Source organism: Neovison vison, chromosome 2, assembly GCF_020171115.1.
Source record: "Neovison vison isolate M4711 chromosome 2, ASM_NN_V1, whole genome shotgun sequence".
Taxonomy (NCBI): Eukaryota; Metazoa; Chordata; class Mammalia; order Carnivora; family Mustelidae; genus Neogale; species Neogale vison.
Window position 1 is genome coordinate 174218611 of NC_058092.1, and position 24458 is coordinate 174243068.

The 24458-nt window shown below is 36.3% G+C and overlaps 1 protein-coding gene across 1 annotated transcript in view; it reads left to right on the forward strand.

Annotated features, from left to right (window-relative positions):
• Window positions 1-12523: 12523 nt before the first annotated feature.
• The window catches only part of PHYHIPL (phytanoyl-CoA 2-hydroxylase interacting protein like), a 79431-nt gene continuing 67496 nt past the window's right edge, over window positions 12524-24458 (forward strand). Inside the window, exon 1 of the mRNA XM_044239544.1 lies at window positions 12524-12826. Within this exon, the coding sequence (XP_044095479.1) occupies window positions 12721-12826 (106 nt within the window). The 5' untranslated portion in view covers window positions 12524-12720. The remainder of the gene's footprint in view (window positions 12827-24458) is intronic.

A 24458-nucleotide genomic window follows, 5' to 3' on the forward strand; every position in this document is an offset into this window, starting at 1 on the left:
CCCTTCAAAACCCTCAGATTGTTTTTCAGTGTCCATACTGTCATGGTTCACCTCCCCTTCCAATTTCCCTCAACTCCCTTCTCCTCTCCATCTCCCCTTGTCTTCCATGCTATTTGTTATGCTCCACAAATAAGTGAAACCATATGATAATTGACTCTCTCTGCTTGACTTATTTCACTCAGCATAATCTCTTCCAGTCCCGTCCATGTTGCTACAAAAGTTGGGTATTCATTCTTTCTGATGGAGGCATAATACTCCATAGTGTATATGGAGCACATCTTCTTTATCCATTCATCCATTGAAGGGCATCTTGGTTCTTTCCGCAGGACCTACTGAGCTAAAGATAAGGACAAATGAGAAACCTCACTCTGGTTTTATTGTCCCCCCCAACCCAGGGAAAACAGAGATCATCTTTTGAAAGTGAGAGAAAAACTGGGAGTTTCAAAGAGAAACATTCTGTGATGGTTAAATTGTCAAATCAAGTGCACACGGAAGTTTAATTTTAATAGCATAAGTTTTGGACCAACTCATCATAGTTCTCCACCATCTCTCACGTGTTTGGTGACATAGAACTAGAAATGTATGGGGCACCTGGGTGGCCCAGTGGGTTAAAGTCTCTGCCTTCGGCTCAGGTCATGATCCTAGGGTCGTGGGATCGAGCCCCACAGCAGGCTCTCGGCTCAGCAGGGAGCCTCCTTCCCCCTCTCTCTGCATGCCTCTTTGCCTACTTGTGATCTCTGTCTCTTGAATAAATAAATAAAATCTTAAAAAAAATAACTAGAAATGTGGAAATCAAATACGGGGGAGAGATTCAATATTGAGTATTTTCTTATGAGCTTTGCAAAAATCTACCATGAGATAGAACCCAAAGCATACATAATGTGACATAATTTATAAGGGCCTCAACACACTAAACCATAAAACTATTCTAAATATGAAAGTTCTTAATGTTTTTAAATAGGTATTAAAATATTTCTAGAAATTTGTACTGTAAAATTGACCAGATATACTTTCTTAATGGTGTTCTTAGTGTTCCATAATAACACTATTCTAACTCTGTGAGATGCCTTAGAGTTCATACAGCACTTGCCTCTGCATTATGTCATTTGATTTTCACAAGTCCAGGCACAAGTCAGCTTGAGTCAGGATAAAGAATTCAGAGTATACGAGTTGTCAATCATGAGTTTGCAACTTTGTCAATCATGAGTTTTCTTTTCCCCTACCATTTATAAGGGTTTAGGAAAAGTCATGGTAACATTATAAGAAGAGAGGAAAAACAAAACAAAACAAAACACTCCCTCATTTACTATACACTTTTAAATTTTTATTATATTATTATTATTATTATTATTATTTAGTTTGCTTCTACCTGTGGTTTTGGTTCTCATTCTGCCTTCTGCCTAGCAATTAAAACCTGGGTTGTGTCTAAGACTATGGCTTATATAAGAACAAACTCAGCACTTACAAGCTTATTGAAAGGACTTTGTAACCTAGTTTTTCTTTGGGTTTGATAAAATTCTAGGCAGTTGCAGCAATATAATTAAACACGTTCAAAGTACTGAAGTTCAATCAAATAATTCAGCAAATTGTACTATCTTCTCTGTGCAAATACTGTAAAATGTGCTTAAAATTTACATCACAGGGGAAATAAGAACTATTCAGGGAAGAAGCACAGGTTTTACAGGATAGCAAGATCTGCTTTACATGTGTAAGCAGATTGATATCTCTGTCGGAAAAGCTAATGTGCTCCTGGGTCGTGTTATAAGATGTCTGGCACATAGAGCAAAGATGGTGATAGACTGCTTGTTTCCCTTTATATTCTTAATATCACTCCACATCATAGGTGTGTTCACCAACAGATTCTTAGAAAACATTAGATCTATCCAGAAGAGGGATCATATCAGAACTATTTGGAAGAACTATGAATATTTAGTCAGAAAATTGAATATGGATGGGCAGCAGAAGAAAGAAGAATTATCATTATAGTGTATGACTTACAGAGGAGAAATTGAAGGCCCTTATATTGACCTCATAGGAGGTATATTTGGATTCAGATTAGGTAAGATTACGTTATGAGGATTTTAATTTACTATATATTAAGAGATAGAAAACTTATTGTCAGGAGCTTCAACTTGGGTACAGGAGTGCATTAAGATATATTTAAGGCCCTTTTAAAATTTGAGATTGATTCTTCAGATATACTAATAATTGTAAATCACAGTGTGATTATGTCTGTAGATAAATAAAGCCCCATGGAAATAAAACAAAAAGATTTTTGGCATAAGGAATAATCTTTATAGAGTATATACCATTTGAGTTGAACCTTGAATGGTAGGATTTGGGCTGTAACAGTGGCCGCCTCAAACTGACAAATGATGTCAGTATGTGAGGATTCCAATTACTCAAACTATAGTTTAGATACAAAAAGGTGGAATTTTATTTTTTGTGTATGTGTATTAACGTATAATGTATTATTCGCCACAGGGATACAGGTCTGTGAATCATCAGGCTTACACATTTCACAGCACTCACCATAGCACATACCCTCCCCAATGTCCATAACCCAGCCACCCTATCCCTCCCCCCTACCTCCCAGCAACCCTCAGTTTGTTTCATGAGATTGAGTTTCTTATGCTTTGTTTCCTTCTTTATCCCATCTTGTTTCATTTTCCCCCTCCCTACCCGCCACAAGTTCCTGTCTCTCAAATTCCTCATATCAGAGAGATCATATGATAACTGTCTTTCTCTGATTCACTTACTTAGCTTAGCATAATACCCTCTAGTTCCATCCATGTCATTGCAAGTGGCAAGATTTTGGGTTTTTTTTAAAGGCTAAATAGTATTCATAGTGTCTGTTGGTCATTTGGTTATATTCTTTGCAGAAATATCTGTTCATGTTTTCTGCTCATTTCTTCATTGGTTTATTTGTTCTTTGAGTGTTGAGTTTGATAAGTTCTTTATAGATTTTGGATACTAGCCCCTTATCTGTTGTCATTCCAAATATCTTCTCCCATTCTGTTGGTTGTCTCTTGGTTTTGTTGACTCTTTCCTTTGCTGTGCAAAAACTTTTGAACTTGAAGAAGTCTCAATACTTCATTTTGCCCTTGCTTCCTTTGCCTTTGGTGATGTTTCTAGGAAAAAGTTGCTGCAGCTGAGGTCGAAGAGGTTAGGGCCTGTGTTCTCCTCAAGGATTTTGATACATTCCTGTCTCACATTGAGGTCTTCCATCCATTTTGAGTCTATTTTTGTGTGTGGTATAAGGGAATGGTCCAGTGTCATTCTTCTGCATGTGGCTGTCCAATGTTCCCAACATCATTTATTAAGAGACTTTTTCTTTTCATTGGACATTCTTTCATGCTTTGTCGAAGATTAGTTGACCATAGAGTTGAGGGTCTATTTCTGGGCTCTTTCTTCTGTTCCACTGATCTATGTGTCTGTTTTTGTGCCAGTACCATACCGTCTTGATGATTACAGCTTTGTAATAGAGCTTGAAGTCTGGAATTGTGATGCTGACAACTTTGGTCTACTTTTTAAACATTCCTCTGGCTATTCAGGGGTCTTCTCTGGTTCCATATAAATTTTAGGATTATTGGTTCCATTTCTTTGAAAAAGGTTGATGGTATTTTTATAGGAATTGCATTAAATGTGGAGATTGTTTTAGGTAGCATAGACATTTTCATAATATTTGTTCTTCCAATCCATGAGCATGGAACATTTTCCCATTTCTTTGTGTCTTTCTCAGTTTCTTTCATGAGTACTCTATAGTTTTCTGAGTACAGATTCATTGACTCTTTGGTTAGGTTTATTCCTAGGTATCTTACGGTTTGGGTTCAATTGTAAATGGGATCAACTCAATTTCTCTTTCTTCTGTCTTGTTGTTGGTATATAGAAATGCAACTGATTTCTGTGCATTGATTTTATATCCTGACACTCTACTGATTTCGTGTATGAGTTATAGCAGTTTTGGAGTGGAGTCTTTGGGTTTTCCACATAAAGTATCATGTCATCTGCAAAAAGTGAGAGCTTGATTTCTTCTTTGTTGATTCAGATGCCTTTTAGTTCTTTTGTTGTCTGATTGCTGAGGCTAGGATTTTTAGTACTGTGTTGGATAGCAGTGGTGATAGTGGACATCCCTGCCCTGTCCCTGAACTTAGGGGAAAATCTCTCAGTTTTTCCCCATTGAGAATGATATTTGCTGTGGGGTTTTCATAGATGTCTTTGATGATATTGAGGTATGTACCCTCTATGCCTATACTGTGAAGAGTTTTGATAAGAAAGGATGCTGTACTTAGTCAAATGCTTTTTCAGCATCTATTGAGAGTATCATATGGTTCTAGTTCTTTCTTTTATTAATGTATTGTATCACATTGATTGATTTGCAGATGTTAAACCAACCTTGCAGCCCAGGAATAAATCCCACTTGGTCATGGTAAATATTCATTTTAAGGTACTGTTGGATCCTATTGGTTAGTATTTTGGTGAGAATTTTTGCATCAGTGTTCATCAAATATATTGGTCTGTAATTCCCCTATTTGATGGGGTCTTTGTCTGTTTTAGGGATCAAGGTAATGCTGGCCTCATAAAATAAGTTTGAACATTTTCCTACTATTTCTATTTTTTGGAAAACTTTCAGGAGAATAAGTATTAATTCTTCTTTAAATGTTTGGTAGAATTCCCCTGGGAAGCCATCTGGCCTTGGGCTCCTGTTTTTGGGAGATTTTTGATGACTACTTCAATCTCCTTACTGGTTAAGGGTCTGTTCAGGTTTTCTATTTCTTCCTGGTTCACTTTTGGTAGTTTATATGACTCTAGGAATGCATCCATTTCTTTGAGATTGTCAAATTTGATGATGTATGTTTGCTCATAATATGTTCTAGTAATCGTTTGTATTTCTTTGGTGTTGTTTGTGATCTCTCCTATTTATTCATGATTTTATTAGTTTGGGTCCTTTCTCTTTTCTTTTTGATAAGTCTGGCCAGGGGTTTATCAATCTTATCAATTCTTTCAAAGAACCAGCTCCTAGTTTTGTTGACTTGTTCTATTGTTCTTTTTGTTTCTATTTCATCAATTTCTTCTCTGACCTTTATTATTTGTCTTCTCCTGCTGGGTTTAGGTTTTTTTTTTTGTTTTTGTTTTTTTTTGCTGTTTTTCTCCTGCTCCTTTAGGTGTAGGGTTAGGTTTTTTACCTTTCTTGTTTCCTGAGAAAGGCTTGTATTGGTATGTATTTTCCTCTGAGGACCACGTTTTGCGTCACAAAGATTTTGAACCATTGTGTTTTCATTTTCATTTTTTTTGATGAATTTTTTAATTCCTCTTTAATTTCCTAGTTGACCCATTCAATCTTTAGTAGGATACTCTTTAGCCTACATGTATTTGAGCTCTTTCAGACTTTCCTCTTGTGTTGATTTCTAGTTTCCAAGCATTCTGGTCTGAAAATATGCAGGGAATGTTCCCAGTCTTTTGGTGCTGGCTGAGACCTGATTGGTGACCCAGGATATGATCTATTCTGGAGAATGTTCCATGTGCACTAGAGAAGAATGTCTATTCTGTTGTTTTGGGGTGGAATGTTCTGCATATATCTGTAATGTCCATCTGGTCCAGAGTGCCATTTAAAGCCTTTATCTTCTTGTTGATCTTTTGCTTAGATGATCTGTCCATTTCAGTGAGGGGGGTGTTAACATCCCCTACTATTACTGTATTATTGTTCATGTGTTTCTTTGATTTTGTTATTAATTGGTTTATATAATTGGCTGGTCCCATGTTAGGGGCATAGATATTTAAAATTGATAGATGTACTTGTTGGACAGACCTTTTAAGTATGATACAGTGTTCTTCCTCATCTCTTATTATGGTTTTTGACCTAAAATATAATTTATCTGATTTAAGGATGGCCACCCCAGCTTTCTTTTGATGACCATTAGTGTAAATGGTTTTCCTCCCCTCACTTTAAAATAGAGGTGTCTTTGGATCTAAAATGAGTTTCCTGCAGACAGCATATCAAAGGGTCTTGCTTTTTTTTTTTTTTTCTAATCCATTCTGATACCCTGTGTCTTTTGATTGGGGCGCTTCACCCATTTACATTCAGGGTAACTATTGAAAGATATGAATTAATTCCATTGTGTTGCCTGTGACTGTTACTGTTCCCATTGTCTCTGTTCCTTTCTGGTCTGTTATTTTTAGGATTTCTCTTTGTTTAGAAGACCCTGTTCAATATTTCCTGTAGGACTGGTTTGGTGTTTGCAAATTCTTTTAGGCTTGTTTCTTTTTTTGTTTGTTTGGTTGGTTGGTTGGGTTTGTTTAGTTGTTGCTGGGTTGTTTTTTTTTTTTTTTCCGTTTTGTTTTGGTTTGGGGTTTTTTGTTTGTTTGTTTTGCCCTGCAAGCTTTTTATCTCTCCTTCTTTTTTCAATGACAGCCTGGCTGGATATAGTATTCTTGGCTGCATATTTTTGTCATTTAGTGCTCTGAATATATCATGCCAGTCCTTTCTGGCCTGCCAGGTTTGTGAATAGGTCTGCTGCACATCTAATATTTCTACCATTGTAGGTTACAGACCTCTTGTCCTGATCTGCTTTCAGGATTTTCTCTTTGTCAGTGAGACTTGTAAGTTTTACTATTAGATGATGAGGTATTGAACTATTTTTACTGATTTTTAGGGGGAGTTCTCTGTGTCTCCTGGATTTTGGTGCTTGTTCCTTTTGCCATAATAGGGAAAATCTCTGTCATAATTTTCTCCATTATACCTTCTGCCCCCTCTTTCTTTCTTCTTCTGGCATCCCAGTTATTCTAATATTGTTTTATCTTATGGTATCACTTATATCTCATATTCTTCCCTTGTGGTCCAGTAGTTGTTTGTCTCTCTTTTGCTCAGTTTCTTTATTCTTTATCATTTGGTCTTCTATTTCACTAATTCTCGCTTCTGCTTCATTTATCATAGCAGTAAGAGCCTCCATTTTTTATTGAACCTCATTAATAGCTTTTTTTATTTCAACTCGGTTAGAGTTTATTTAGTTGTTTTATTTCTCAGAAAGGGATTTTAATTCTCCAGAAAGGGATTCTCTAATATCTTCCATGCTTTTTTCAATGCCAGCAAGCACCTTAATAATTGTCATTCTGAGTTCTAGTTCTGACATATTACTATTGTCCATATTGTTTAGGTCCCTAGCTATCGGTACTGTCTCTCTCTCTCTCTTTTTTTTTTATGGTGAGTTTTTCCACCTTGTCATTTTACCCAAATAAGGACAGATGAATGAGGGCACCTGGGTGGCTCAGTGGGTTAAAGCCTCTGCCTTCAGCTCAGGTCATGATCCCAGGGTCCAGGATCAAGTCCCACATCAGGCTCTCTGCTCAGCAGGGAGTCTGCTTCCCTCTCTCTCTCTACATGCCTCTCTGCCTACTTGTGATCTGTCTCTCTGTCAAATAAATAAATAAAATAAAAAAAAAGAATAGATGAATGAGAGAATAAAATACTTAAAGGGTAGCAATAACCCCAGAAAAAATGTACACTAATGAAATCAGTAGAGTCCTGAAATCAGGGGAAGAATAAAGGGGGATAAAAGAAAAAATATATATGTAAATTTATATATATAAATATATATAACATATATATATGTGTGTGTGTATATATTAGACAGCTGAATTGAACAGAGACACATCTTTGCTTTTGGGAGTATTTTGGGCTATTAGAAGAAACTAACCCCCCCCCAAATTTTAAAGAAAGAAAAACTTTATATATCTACACACACACACACACACACACACACAGACACAAATAAACGTATCACGATGAACAGATGGAATATGACTGTAAAGATGAACGTTAAAAATGATTCTAAAAAAAGAATTGATAAGATAAAAAGTTGGTTGATAAAAGAAAAAAAAAAAAAGGAAAGAATGTGAACTGGCTGGAGACTAGAACAAAGCCATGCACTAGATTTAGGGTATATTGTGATTTATTAGAAGAAATTATATCCCAAAATTTTAAAGAAAAAAAACCCTATATGTATACAGAAAATAAGGTTAAATACAATGAAAGGATAAAATATGACTCTAATAATGAAAATAAAAATATTTTTAAAAAGGTATTGATAAAATAATTAAAAATGTTAAAATAGGAAAGAGGAAAAAAATTTAAAAGTAGAGTAAGAAAAAAATAAAATTAAAAATAATTTAACTTTGAAAAACTAAAGGATCATGAGAAAAAAGCCATGAATTCCATGTGTTGCTTTCCCCTTCGTCTGAAGTTCAGCAGTTCTCATTGATCGGTGAACTTGGTCTTGGCTAGACATTCTTGCTGATCTTCTGGCGGAGGGGCCTGTTGCAGTGATTTTCAAATGTCTTTGCCTGAGATCAAATTGCATGGCCCTTGCCAAGGGCCAGGCTAAGTAATCTGCTTGGTTTTTTTGTGGTCTCAGGAGCTTTTGTTCCCTAATGCTTTCTGTACAGCTTTGGAGGGTGGGAATGAAAATGGTTGCCTCCCAATCTCTGGTCTGTAGGCCCCACTGGGGCCCACTCCCCAATGCACCCTCTGAGAAAAATAGTCAGTCCCTCCCATCTCCGTGGTCTCCAGCCACACTCCAAGCTCACCTAGCCTGTGACTGAGCATATTTATCTCTGCTGCACAGCCCCGTTTGTAGGCTCCAAACCCAGCTGATTCCTGTAGCAGGCTCCTGAACTGCTCCTCCTGGAAGAAGAAGGTGAGTCTCCCCAGATTTGCTGGTTGTTGGGTCACTGCCTGAAGAGCAGTGGCCCGACTGTGCCGTGGATCACGATTTAAGGTAATCCTGAGCTGAGAGCCCACTCCTCGGCTCCGTCTCTGCAGCCAGCTTCCCCACTCTGATACTTGGAAGCTCTGCCACACTCAGACACCCCTGTTCTTTATGTGACCCCACAGGTCCTGAGACCACACTGTCCCCATGAGGACTTCACCCACTGCTTGGCCTCTGGAGCAACATCCCTCAGAGCAGCAAACTTCTAAAAGTTACAATTTTGTCCTCTGCTGCTCTCTCACTTGCCGGGAGCCTGCCCCTAACCCTGCAATCTATGTTCCCAATCTGCACATCTTACTTTCCAGAAAGTGGTCGGTTTTCTGTTCTTAGAATTGCTGCTCTCCCTTCTTCTCTCTCCTGTTGTTTGTAGCTGTACAGAGTAGTTTGATAACTATTTAGCTTAATTCCTGGGACCTGATGATATTTAGGTCTCTACTTCTCCACCATCCTGCTCCTCCTCCTAGAATTTTCATTTTCTCTAAAATATATTTGGTCATCTTCATGAAATCTCACTCACTGATATAAAGGGGAAGATAAAAATGTATTTTTAGTCTAATATAGGAACCTAGATTCAATCAATATTTTAATCAGTATTTTATTTACCCTTTTAGAGTAAAGTCCATCTTTTTAGGTTAGATCTTTAGTCTTTGGAGTTTTTACCTTTTCCCCTACATATTATTTCACATGGTATTTGGGAATATCGGGAGAGTAGAGCTTCCATTACCTTGAAGCACTGAGACAAAGGGTCACTTGATTTGAATGGAATGTCTTTTGCCTCCTCTGATTTCTGTGGTGATATCTCATATGCCTAATTGCTTCTGGCCTTTCACTTGAAGTCGCTGGCTAGAGAAACTCATGGCCTATATTTTTTCAGTTTGGTCAGGGCCTGGTAGACATCTCTAAGACTGACGTCTTTTTTTTTTTTTTTTAATACTTTAGACATCCCTAGTCTAGAAAGTCCATTCTGCAGTTTTTGCTAGAATATTGTCTTGCATTTTAGAATCAGCTTTCACAGCAGGCTGACTAGATCTCAACTACTTCCTGAGTATACAGGAACTTTTAGCAGTTCTGGAAAGTAAATTCCTGCCCTTCCTCTGCCTATGATGCTTTGTTCAAGGTTACTTGAATGTGGTCCCCCTCAGCCTGGCCAGGTGATATCATCCCAAAGATCTAAGAACTAGGACAGAAATTTCTCTGTCCTTGAGTTTTCCCATACCTATCTGGATATTTTGAAAGCTACAATCCCTCATCTCACATCCTCAATGTACAAGTGAGTAAAAAACATTCCTCGTTGTCATTCCTTAGCTCTTCTACTTCTTTTCCATTATTCTCTGAACCAAAAAGAATAGAATTTTCCCTACTTTACCTACCTCATAGCCATCATCTTCCTCATACCAATCTCAGGCTTAAGCCTTTATTGTGGATTGGGATAGCTTGTCTTTACTGTGGGATAAACTAGATTGTTTTGACCACTAAGCCTAGCCTTGGTATGTTAAGCCATAAACAAATCTATATTTTATCTTTTGACAATGCATTGATTTGAATCCTAACAATTTATTTGAAAAGAAATCCTATGCTAAATGTCAAAAGTGAAATATTAACTCTTAAGTTAATTATGTAATAATAATCTAAATCCTTAGCAGAAAGATGCTTTGGATTGAAAAGGTCTTACACCCAAAGTCACATTAATATTTTTTAAAACATTATCTCTTTTTCCTATTATACAAATATTCTGGCCTACAAATCTGATCATGCTAACTTCCCCTTTAGAGCCCTCCCATAATTTCCTGTTCCTTTTAAATAATTTTTTAAAGGCTTTCCTGACTAACCAGACAAGGTTAGAACCCCTGTGTTTGCTTCATAAGTTTCTATGATTCCTCTTTCATAACACTCACCATAATTTTCCTTTTTCAATGTTTGTATTTCCTAATAGATTTGAATGCAAAATTTCCAACATCTAGCATATTGTTCAAGGACATAGCAAAAATATTTGTGTGAATTATAGCTTTAATTATACATATGAATTATATTTCTCACCTGTAAATCAATAAATTGATTTCTCACCTGTAACTCAATAAATAAGAGTTCCTTTTGAAATTTGTAAATGTGATACTACTCTGAAAGACGAAACTACTGTGGCTCAGCTGACAATATCAATTTCTGTTTCTCCAGAGCCAGGTTTTTAGAACACAGGAAATTCACCAATAAGTGCCATCCTGTCATATTTCTTGACAAGTAATAATTTATCCTTTCCCTGGGGACACCCCCTACCTTGCCACAAGAATTCTCTCAAACTACAAGAAGGAGATCCATCTTCATTAATACCTAAGTTGATAATGAGGATATTTTACTTTAAGATACCCAATTATCTTCCACAGATTTTTATCAACTTGCAGTTGTGCCAAGGTTCCTCACAGGCTTATTTTACCTTAAGCTGGTCGTTCTGTTTTATGAGGCTTCAATTAACTAGACTTAGTCATGTTATGGCTAGAAGGATGTGACTAGAAAGGGTAGCATATAGCTATCTGTATGTAAATTGTTACTTTATTGGATAACATTTATGTTTGAAATTGGAAAATCAATAAAAAGGAACTTTAATTTCCAGCAAGCATATACACTAAAAAAGGAAGAGACTGGGGCAGGCACTCTTCTGATTCTAAGATAGCAACACGACTAAAAACTATTCCAAAGACTCAAATGGCAAGAGAGGTCAACAGGCTGTGACCTATATCTACTTTATTTTAAAAACATTTTAAAACCACTAAGTGCATTGCAGAATACTAAATGCCATTAAAAAGAACCGGCAGACAAATTTAAGGTACGTTGAGAAAGTAGATTTTCCATTAAAAAAGGATCTTTCCATATCCATGAAGTCAGGTACTGTTCCCCACCCCCCTTCACTGGAGCCCCAAACAATGCCCCACAGAGTAAACATTTAATACTTTTTTTGTTAAAGGTAGGAAGGAAGGAAGAAAAGAAAGGAAGGAAGGGTGGGTGGATTGATAGATCTAGCTTGACTGAAGGCTGAAAGATTAGTGGTTGTCAGTCCGAAGCATACGCGCTGCTTTTCCAGCGGGCTGGCATCTCCTCATTCCCTCACCTTTCTGGCAGTTCTGAATTCCCATGTTTGCCCCTCCTTCGGGCTGACCAAAATTCTGTCCATAAACCTTGACACTCCTCAGTTAATCCACTCATCTCTCACAGAGACGCAGCGGTTTCTGAGAAATGCCCGGCGGAGCAAACACGGGCCTGGAGGGGAGTAGCTCTAGACCTCGAGTGGGAAGGCAACCCGGGAGCTCCGGAACAAGGATACAAAGGATCTGAACCCATATTTTTCCAGTCCTTCATAAAAACCAATCTGCTTCTTCTCACCTCCCCGTGCAGACTCCCCAGAGCCAACCTGGGAGCAACTGACCCTGTGAAGAGGGGAAGGACAAGAAACCACCCTCACCAGAAAAGAGGGCGAAGCCAGCACACCATACCCCCCAGCAGCCCGCCGTTTCCCGGCGCTCGCCGCCCGACACTCCGCGCTGGGGTTGCGGTGGCTGAGGCGTGAGGGCAGCAGGGGGCGCGTGCGCGTGGAAGGGCGGGGAAGGAGGAGCGCCGCGCGCCAGCAGGTGGGCGCGTCCTCTCGCGCGCGTGCGCGCGCCGGGCCTTTTCCCTCACGTTCCCCGCGAGACGCGTCCCCTCCCCACTGGGAGCGCGCGCCTCCCGCTCTCGCGTCGGGTCCCCTCTCGGTCTCTCCGAGCCTCACACTCCCCGCGGCTCCTGCCTCGGCCGTCCCCTCGGCCTCGGCGCTCCAGCCCGGAGGCTCAGCCTCGGCCCCTCGGAGCCCCTCCCAGGCCTCCTCCCCCTCCTTCCGCCACTCCCTACCCTTTCCCGCCCTTCTCTCCCACCCGGTCCACCCGGAGAGCCTGGATACGAAGCAGGCGGGTTTGAGAAGGGAGTTGGAAAAATGGAGGTGCCGCGCCTGGATCATACCCTCAACAGCCCCACCAGCCCCTGTGAGGAGGTGATCAAAAACCTCAGCCTGGAGGCCATTCAGCTGTGCGACCGGGATGGTAAGAGCGACGGGGGCTGTAAGGAAGGGGGCCGAGCCCGCGGCCAGTCGCCACGGCCGCCCCGACTCTGCCTACCCCGCTCGCCGGGGCATCAGGGTCTTTTTTGTCCCCCCTTCCAAATAAATACAGGTGGGCTCCTCTCCGCTCATCCGCCCTCCCCTCAGAAGCTAGAAACAAAAGGACCCCGGGGCTCGCTCGTTGGCGCGGAAAGTCGCGTTAGTCTCTGGCCGCGGCGCCCCTGGGCGTCCTCGCCCGCCTGGTCCCGCTCAGAGGAGCTGCCCGGGCGAGGGCGCCGTTCCCGCCTGCCGCTTCTGCCCTGGACGAGGCGTTTCCGATCGTGCCGCAGTCCGGGGTTCCAGGGTCTGTCTACCCGAACCAAAGGGGAAATGCCCTCCGGGTGCTTTTAGTACCCCCTTCTTTCCCCTCTCCACCCGCGCACGCTAGTTAGCATTCTCAGCCCAGAAACTTATCATTTCCTTTTTTAAACCTTCCCTCTTTAGACCCCCCAAATTCATTAGTCTTTTTATGCTCTCAAATGGGGGGGGGATGACGGTTTTTCAGTGAAGGGGCGCCGGGGGGTGGTGGGGAAAGGGTGAGTTTCAGCACCAAGGACAGCCACAAGCTTCGAGGCTTGGGGCTGTGATTCAGAAACTGCCAAAAATCGGTAAAGAAGTGGCCTAATATATCTGCTGTGGTGCAGAATATGTGGCGAGTACTCACCATTGTGTCTTGATATTATATAGCTTATTCTGTTGGTAAAGTTGGCAGTCTCCTAAAGAAGGAAGTGATCGAACACAGGTTTGAGCGTTAAAGAGATAAGCTAGTACTGTGTGCAATATGGGCAGCTTGTAGTGCTTCTGTGTTATATGGAGTAGTTCAAGAGTCGGTGCTATTTCAGTGATGTAGAATAAAACTTCATTTGTAAAAGAGTCTCTAATTAGTAGTTGATTGGTCAAATAATTGTAAAATTGAACATCTGACAAAGGAAAAACAATTTAATTGTTGTCAAGATGAGCCTGAACACTTTGGGCTATTAATGGAATCAGTGATTAACAGTGTATAGAGACGATGATTTAAAAATATTTTTTAGCCAAGGTTATGTAGAAATACTAGTGTGCTCACAATAAGGTCAAAAAATTTATCAGTATGTTATCCAAATAGGGAGCAGAGGTCTTGTTTCTAAAGTCATTCAAATAACTTGAGTAGGTGTTGCTGTATAGTATAGTTTAGGTTAACTGAACACTGAATTCGTGTTTATTAATAACACAGAATAATTGACCTTTGACACAGAATAATTGACCTTTGAAGCCAAAGCCACTGTAAAGGAAAAGGTATAGTATTGATAAATAACTACTCTTGCAAAAGCTGTTTATAATTCCTTTATCCTTAGGTCACCATAGTAATAGGTACACATATTTATAGCATCTTAAAAAAGTAATCATTTTGATATTCCATATATAAATTGGCATTATTAAACTATAGAGATTATTTTTAATATACCACATATGAAATTTTATGGGTTTTAGTTTATGCTTTTGTGAGATGACTTTTTCTGGTGTTAACATTATAAATGTTTTGATTTTCCTATATTGGTTTGACAGAAAACCAAGAATCTAGTAAAAGTAGATTTCATTTTCATTTACTTTAGTGATTTATCAAAAGCTTATTACTGTAGTTATTGGAAATAACTGCAATTCATTATTACTCCTCAGAACCCCATAATCTTAATACTAAAAATTGCGTTTACCACATTTTCAAAGATACCAGGGGAAATAAAGTTGCTTTTTTTTTTTTTATGAAGTTTACAGAATTAACGGTAACAAAAACTAGTGCTTCATTTGTGTGGTTTCTTCTCATAGAGTAGTAGCTATCTTATTTTGTTAATATTTTTTAGTTGTTTCACTTCACATTATGAATCCTGCAAAGTGAACAAATTATGTAACATTTAATAGGGGGGTGCTGGCACTTAGCAGTATCCATGAAAATAAGTTATTTGCAGACTTCTAATGATTCAGCATCGATTAATAGGGTCTCATTTTATAAAATACATCAACAAATACAAAGAGCTAACTTTTCTATTAAAATTATTAGAAATTAGGAATAGCTTGTGTAAAGATTTTATTAAATGTCTAACTTTTTATTTTGTGACTCTACATGTCAATTCCAAAATATGTAGTTTTTATTTTTTTTGCAGAACAATTTAAAAATGTTGCATTGAGGTTGTCAAGCAGACCTTATTTATCATAATCTTATATTGAGAAATACTCAGCTAGGTATTATTTACTCCCTTCACTTCCTCTCAGTCTCATTATTTTCTTTCTGTTTATGTAACAGAAAGATTAAGACGTGGCAGAAGATCTGTTATATGCTCAAGTACATAAAAAGTGCTAAATTTTCATAATTTTATGGTCATAAAAATACATTTATTTTGTTTGCTCTTTACTGTATTCTACCATTAATCTGGTATTGGAAAAAAATGAGCACAAATTTCTTGGAAGTAGATAGAATGGGAAATATAATACTACTGTTAAATGTATGTTTCCTTTTACTCTCTCCACTTAGAGATGTTTTTAATTTTATAATGTTTCCTATAGTTCATCAATTAAGAGTTGTAGCTGCTGGTAAGCTGTATGCCTCTCTTATGTTTCCTTGGCTTTTGTATGTTTTTTCTTCCACTTGTTATTTTCATATAAATTAATCCATTTATATAATTAGCAATAATTCACAATGTTTCCTTTTTTAATAGTTTCTCCAAATATTTAACAGTTGGAAGAATTTGGAATAGAATCCAAGTGGTCACACAATTGGATTTTTTACTTAATCAAGAGGGTTCTTCTACACAGATGTTACTTCATGTGTACTTTTATCCTTGGCATGTGTGCTTTGGTTGCTAGTTTATGGTCTCTGCCTACCTGTCACTTGTAGTTCAAAATGAGGATTCTGGATAGACTTCTACTAGGAAACCTCTGAATGTGTGCTATAGATCTAGTACTTTCTGTAATCTCTTTTCAAGTAGGAGAGTGTTTCTGTTCCTCCTTCTCTGCTGTGTTGAAGTATCCTCAAGTTGCATATATGATCTATTTTAACTGTAGATTTTCCAAGGAAGTTGAAGGAAAAAAAATAATTGCTCATTGGGAAGCATTGATAATATGGGAATCCATTTCCAGTTTGTTTCTTTACATAGATACTTCAGACTGTAAATAACTTGTGACAAGACAGAACAGTACCCAATCCCACACACAGCATTCTACATTACTTCTCTTCATTTATCTTAAAATCATATATATAGAGAGAGAGAGGAGAGAGAGAGAGAGAGAGAGAGAGGTACATATCTCAAAGCGTGTGTGTGTGTGTGTGTGTGTGTGTGTATTTATATATATACAAAATATCTCAAAGCTTTCCTTGCTGAAAGGGAAAGATTTATGTATATGTTGTTTTACATTTGCATCCAAGTCCTCTGCACTCTTGTTATAATAGCAAGGAAGAAAATACAAAATTAATTTGTTGTATAGCACTTAAATCCACCCTAAGGCTTCCTACGTTTAACAAGTATTTTTTCCATGATCATTTTATGACTGCCTAGATATGGTTTATGGAGTTTATGATATTATTCAGCAAGGGAATACATTTTAAGGAAATTGCATAGAGACCTGACAGATTTCCATGTCTTTGTTTCTAACAATAGTTTTATGAAGAAAAAGAAAAAAAGGTTTTCTCTTTTTTACATATTTAAAAAAAGATAAATTCCTTTTAATTTTTACTTTATCGTATCAACTTAAATTATAAATCAGTTATGACTTTTTTATGCCTATTGATATATGAATTAAACAAATTTTAACTTTGGAAATACAACACAGAAATGCTTACTAGTTAGCACAGTGCTGTATTAGATAATCCTTAACGACATTTTCTGAAGCAGACATCTAGGAAGAGTACCCATAACTGTTACCTTTAATAGTATAAGAACACGGTAGTCATTGCTCCGTCTCACTGACATTCATATGATAGTGGCAATTTAGAATCAGACACCTCTGACAGAATATTGGCTCTTGATAGATTCATTACATTAAGCAAGTTACTTAACCTGTCTTTAGTTTTAAGCTTTCTCATGCAAAATGGGCATAATGTCAATCCTGTAGGATTTTTAAAATAATTACATGGAGTATTTTCTATCATTTCTTATAATTCTTGACACAAAATGATTATTATTGTAAATGGACTGTTTATAACAATTATTATTGTAAATGGACTATTAGTCTCCACATAACATCTTGAGTGCAACTACTGGTTTTTCTGGGGTTTTTTTGGTCCAACGTTTAGATCTTCATTTTTTATTTCAGTTGTGTTTTGTTTACTTAATAAATCCTTTTAATGTCACTGCGAATTCATGAGTAGACAATGGAAACTGTAAATTCTGAATTAATAAAATAGTTAACTTTAAAACCACAGTTACAGTACTCTATCCTTTACTTATATTTATCTATCCATCACTAATATCCTTGTCAGCCTTAATCCTAAAAGCTCTTTTCAGCTTCTACTTCAAACCTGCTGTTTGCTGCATTTCATGTGCTGTTTGACCTTGATAGCTGCTTTGGGTAGGTATTTGTATCAGAACCTTCTGTTCTTGATTTAACGTTTTTTTCTTTATGATTTTTTTTCCCCCAAGGATAGATGTGTACCAGCGCATGTGACCTCTGGATTCATTTCTTTGACCCAGATAGTACTGTAGAGATGCTGTAAAGTTTTACTTAGTGAGTATGGAACACAACAAAAATAAAAACTAAAAGAAACAAACAAAAAGCTTTAAAGGCATCAGATTATGTTAAATCAATTCATATTCTTGGTAGGGGTTCTAATTCATTTCCAGAGAAGATGAAGTTATTAGAGTGTAAGTCACATCAAAGGATATGTGACCAGACTCCCTCCAGTGGTAGAATAACTGATTTAAGTAGTAACACTGGCAACTTGCTTTGTTGCCTAGGTAAGCCAATCAGAAATTCACTCTGTAGAATACTATTCTAGACAACTTCTAACTTACTTGGTTTCTCACTTCTGATATTCCCCCTCATTTAAGCCCAGTCTGGATCTTTCCTTAATTTTATGTGAGTATAGTTTACGGATTATTTTTATATATTATCTTGGACTTCAGTAATAGCAGCTGCTGTATCAGTAAGGATAATCCTTCCAGTTTCTGATTTCCTTCTCTGCCCCTTGTACATGCATTTTAGTTTTTCTTTATAGCATTTGTCTCTTTCGTGAGTTTATTTTCCACTTCTGTTAAATTTCTCTGTAAGAATCTTTTTATGTAATCTTTATGTAAATTGTAATTTTAAATGAAAATTCTGTTTTTACTATTTTAAAGCATTTGCCTTAATCTTTAATATCTTTTAACATTTTATTGCTATTATACAGTGGTTAAATTGTCTTTTTAAGCAGGCTCTATTTTATACACATACATTTGAGAAGTAAAATCAGTATTTGTGGAAGACTTCTAGTAGAAATGTATAGAAGCATTGAAGAGTTTTTAACAGGAAAAAATAGATAGGCAGTATCAGCATGTTCTGTTTATGGAAAGATAGTGAGTGGCAAGGGTATAAAAGAAATCCAAAAATAATTATAAACTTTGTGATTGAATTTTCAAGCAATACGAAAATTGATACAGAGTAATTTTAGGATTTTAAGTGTGGGTAATCAGAAGTAAAGTAGAAAGAACATTTATATTAAGACATTTGGAATCTAACAATAAGAGACTTCCTTGGGTTTGAAGTGGCGGGGGGGTGGGAGGTTGGGGTACCAGGTGGTGGGTATTATAGAGGGCACGGCTTGCATGGAGCACTGGGTGTGGTGAAAAAATAATGAATACTGTTTTTCTGAAAATAAATAAATTGGAAAAAAAAAAGAGACTTCCTTGGAAACGGAAACATTTAGCAATTTATGTTCCGAGGAAAGGAGTTCTAGAATAATAAAGATAATTGTTCATAGAACTATATATTTCACTGGGAATACTAAACTAAGTGGAAAAGGGATGATTAGGGTTTGACTCCAGTTTTAGAGTGACTTCTGATCAGCTCTTTATCTCACCCCTTAAAGGAAAGAGTGATTACATGCTGGAGAAGGCCAACTTTGAACTCTAAAGATGAAATAAATCTACATTCCAGGTTTGTTTAAAAAAAAAAAGTAGACAAGATATCAGGATTTTGAAAACCCATATCTAATCCATAGATATGGGCTGAACAAAAAGAATCATAACTCTGAATTTTATTGTAGTTTTTTTCGTGGTATTATAACTATTTGCACCAGGTTTGTAGTTCATTTTAAAAGGGTAGGGTGGCTTAGTGGGTTAAGGGTGGCTCAGTGGGTTAAAGCCTCTGCCTTCGGCTCAGGTTATGATCCCAGGGTCCTGGGATCAAGCCCCGTATCGGGCTTTCTGCTCAGCGGAGAGATCCTCTCTCTGTCTGTACCTTCCTCTTTGCCTACTTGTCTGTCAAATAAGTAAATAAAATCTTTAAAAAAAAATTAACAAAAAAATATATAAGGGTTTTTCTGTGGAGATTTTTGCCTATATGCTGTTTGTTGTAGTGGTTGTGGCAACTAGTGTAAATAAATCTGTCTTTTTGTTTTCTATAGCCTGTGGGAGTATTGCTATCTAATAATAGTATGAAAAGTTTATAGCTTCCTTAGACATACGCTGTTAAAGACAAAGCCCAAAAATTTTTTCAACATACTTACTTTGATTTTCTTGAAAAATAGTATTTTGTTTAATCAACTTGAATGTTGGTGAATCTGTTAGTCTTTAAAATTTTAAAAGCTGATGATAAATGCAAACAAGAATGGCAGTTTTTTTGAAGTTTTGTCAAATAAATATTTTTTTCTGCTTCATTTTATCATTTTATTTTTTTTATTGTGTTATGTTAGTCCCCACATAGCACATCATATATACAAACAATGAATCATGGAACACTACATCAAGAATGGCAGCAGGTTTTTAATATTACTACATGATAGGTTATACCTATGGTACAGAAGAAGCATCAGCAAGTTACAGTCCTTGGGCCAAATTGAAAACCTACTGCCAGTTTTTCTAAGTAAAATTTTATTGGAACAGACCCATGCCCATTCGTTTATATATTGTCTGTAGCTGCTTTTTTGCTACAAAGGATGAGTAGGTGTGACAGTAGACCATATGGACAGTAGACCATATAGCTTACAAACCTTAAAATATTTAGTTATCTGGTTATTTACAGGAAACATTTGCCAATTCCTAATGTAGAGGGATGAGAAAATAAATTAATCTTTATTATTAAAGACTAATTAATCTTGAAAATACTAAAAGAAGAGTTTCTGAAAAAAATTGTATAATCATTCTCTTTTTATATAAAAACATTCTGTTTTTACTGGGGTTTTGAGATACTGCGGGTCAGGCAGACAGCTGTATAGAGTTAGTCAGAGATGCCTTTGGGTCTAATGAGCAGTGAAAGAAACAAGCCCTGATTTTAAGTTAAAATCTAGTTTTCATGTAAATAACTTTAGAAAGAAATACTAGTTATGCATTAGCATTTCCAGGCACAGTTATAATTCTACCAATAGATAAGTTTTAAAGTATCAAAGATGATGATGTGAACTTTGAGAAATATGGATAGTTATACATATTACAACAATTTATGTATACATCATATTCTTCCTTGAAAAGACAATTCTCATTGAAAAAGAGTCAAGTTTTTTTTTTTTAAGAGTCAAGGTCTTATTCATCTTTCAAAAATATAATAAAATGAATTATTAGAAAAACGAAATTTAAAAGATTCTAAAAGATTCAACAAACATGAAAATCTCTGTCAAATAAAGTTTCCAAATGCTTAATTCTAATTTTTATATTTATCTCATCAGAGCCTCGTAAATAGTTTGTAGACCACACTTTGAAGAAAACACTTTGATAAAGATAACCGCACTTTGAATTTAATGACTGGAAGATAGTACCATTCTATTGTTCAATGATTAATTTTTAGGTACTAAACTTATTAAGTTTGGTTGTTTCCTTTTGTTCTTCTACTTGTATATAATTTTTTCTATTTATTTGTGAGTATTCTAGCTTTAGGGTCTGTGTTAACAACAGGAAAAAAACGAATGAATGTAACTTGAATCATTGCATTTAAAGGATTTTCTGGCATTTAGGGAGACAATAAATTTAAATAGATAAATAGAATAACATGATAATATTATAAGAGAGTGAAGAAGAGAAAGTTAATCCTGTTTTGAATCTCTCAAGATAGCTTTATGGAGCAAGCAATATTATTTTCTGTCTATTAAAAGAAAAAAAATTGCCAGGAGAAGTGGGGTAAGGGCATTTCTGGTTGAGATAAGAGCATATATAAAGGCATGAAATCATGCATGTTCTAGCAATACATAGCATTTAGTATTGATGGAAAAAAGAAATGTTCCTTGTGGGAAAATAAGCTGAAAACTAGTTAGGGCTAAATAGCTTATGCCATGATTAGGAGTTTGGAATCTTGTTAGTAGATTTGAAACTTTCTAATTTTTAGAGAACCCTTTTTTAAAAACATATTGTAGAACTCTAACAAGTAAAATTAGCTTTAATTAGTGTACATCTATCCTATAATTTCAAACTGAACAATATTTTTCAATAAAGTCAGTCAATGAGAATAGTGAGAAATTAAAATTATTTATACTTGGAAGTTACTATTTTCTGTCTGCCTCAACATTCACTTTATTTTTGTATTTTATTTTTATTACATTATGCCTAGGAAATTCTGGGTTCACACAGATAAATCATGATAATTGCTAATGTTTTTAAGCTCATTTTGCTTTCTCAGGATACTCTTCAAATAAACTGATTCAGACTTAAATAGAAATAGGAAGTTTTTTTTTTTTTCAAGTTGAAGCAAAGAGTAAGTGTTCCTTTTGGAGGAGGCGATGGACATTGTTCATCAGTCAGTTCATTTTTTCATTGTTCAGTGAGAAAATAATGTATCTTGTAATATTCTGAGATATTTTTGGTACATTTTTTTAAGTTCATACCTTTGTGCTGATCTCTTAAAATTTCAGAACAGTTAAATTTATTTTACTTGCATGACTAAGCTTACCTCTAAGGATCAGTTTCATTAATGACAATTTATCTGCATTTATAAGCTTGGTACATTGTGACTGTATTATCAGATTGAGTTTCTTCAGCTTATTAAAGAGCTAGATAGTCAAATTGGTTTGTTCATTATATTTAAAAGATGTTTATCAAAGGTTTATTTTTCCTTTTTTATTAAAATATAGCTGTTAGACATTGTTACAGTAGTTTAGGTGAACACCATAGTGATTACAAAACTCTATACTTTATGCTGTGCTCACCACAGACCATACAATGCTATTACAGTACTATTGACTATATACTTTTTGCCGTACCTTTCATCCCCTTGACTTATTCATTCCATAAATGGAAACCTGTACCTCCCCCTCCCTTTACCCATTTTGCCCATTCCTATCTCCTCCTCCCCTCTGGCAACCATCAGTTCTCTGTATTTATGGTTCTGTTTCTGTTTTTTGTTTGTTTACTCCTTTGTTTTGTTTTTTAAATTCCACATGTATGTAAAATCATATAATATTTGTCTTTCTCTGATTTATTTCACTGAGCATTATATCCTCTAGGCCCATCCATGGTGTAGCAAATGGCAAGATCTCATTCTTTTTTTATGGCTGAGTAATACTCATATGTATATATCACATCTTCATTGCCCATTCATCTATTGGTTGACACTTAGGTTGCTTCCATATCTTGGTTATTATAAATAATGATACAGTAAACATATGTATGCACATATCTTTGACAAGGTGTTTTCACTTTCTTTGGGTAAATACCTAGTAGTGGAATGATTGGATTATATGGTATTTCTATTTTAAATCTTTATCAAAGTGTTTTTTTTATTTTTATTTTTTAGGATTTTATTTATTTATTTGATAGATAGAGATCACAAGTAGGTGAGAGGCAGGCAGAGAGTGGTGGGAGGGAAGCAGGCTCCCTGCTGAGCAGAGAGCCCCGATGCGATGCGGGGCTCGATCCCAGGACCCTGGGATCATGACCTGAGCTGAAGGCAGAAGCTTTAACCCACTGAGCGACCCAGGCGCCCCATAAAAAGTGTTTTTAAATTAATAAAGTATTTCTTGTTTCTTTTGGAGCATTTATATCTTTTTTCAGGATAGCTGCCTAAATTTGGTATGAAAAATGAATTTTGAAATTTCCTATTCAGGTATCATAATTAGCTTAGGAAAAAACCCTTCAACTTAAAACTATTTTGAAATAGCTTAATGTCCAATACTTATTAGTAAACAATTACTACTTAATGAAGCTGGCAATAGCTTTCATAGGAGCTACCACTCCTGAGATTTTAAAAATTTTTTCTACTTTCCTTTATATAGTTATCTCAATATTTCTGACAATCAGTTGATCATGAGTTAAAAAACTGACTTAGACATTAAAATTTTCTTCTCCACTGTGTGTTACTTTATCATTCTTAAATTTCTCTGTTTGAAAAACTTCTACGAAAGTAAGTAGAGAAGCCTGCCACTTTCCTATTCTCATGCACTTAAATTGGAAAGATTTTATATAATCTCAGCATTTGAATCAATCAACTGTATGTGGTGGATAATTTTTATTCTCTTAGTTTCAGACATATGCCAATGTTTTATTTCAGTTTTTTTGGTAACAGTTTACAAATTTAACATATTTGTTGCAATGTCCGAAATGTCAGAAAAAAGTTAAAATAAAAATCTCTTGGCTGTGATTAAACTTGAAGTGAGAGATAAAAGAAAGGAGTTGTTACTGATGGCTTGATTTGCCAAATTTGGAGACTGGGTGTATTTTGAAACCAGTAAATAAAGTAGTTTGTTGGTTGGAAGGAATATGAAAGAGTGGCCTTGATAATAAACTATTAAAACCTTTTTCTGGACAAATTAGGTTTCAGATGCCTGTGCAATACCAAGAAGGAAATGACCAGAAGACTGTTAAGAAATGTCCCATCTGTGTCTCATAGGCAGAGTGTTTGAGGGTAAAGATGGTTTTCTGGGTTTTCTTTACTTCATCCTCTAGTCAGTCCTTTAGACCTGTGTCAAATTGTTGAACTGCTCATTAGAGTAAGTAAATTTGAATGCTGGTCTCTTTTATTTTTGGTGTCTAAAAAGAGTATTTGAAAATTAATTACTTTTGATATAGTCAAATTTGGGTTGGGTGTGGTTATTTGAGGCAGTTAACATGGGAGAAATACAATTGGCCTAAACTCTGTACTTGATAGATTTCTCTCCCTTATTTTGACTAGAGAGGGAATTAAGTATATGATAACCTGTGTTTACTGTGGAAATATGCTAAGAGTAATTTTTCCCTCTTTGGCAACATAGTCTGCAGTGCATAAAATAAACGAACTATTGGAATTCAAATTAGCAGAAGAATAATGACATTGTAGCCCAAAGAAAAAGTCTTCACCAAATGTATTTCTAAGGCTTTCATGGTCAATGTATATTTCCAAGATTTTCTTTTTATTCGAATCCACTAATTTTAATGTGTTCTAGGGTTTTTATTGAATGACTAGCCTAAATAGGATATAGTCTTACTTACACTTAATTTTTGTGTGGTGTT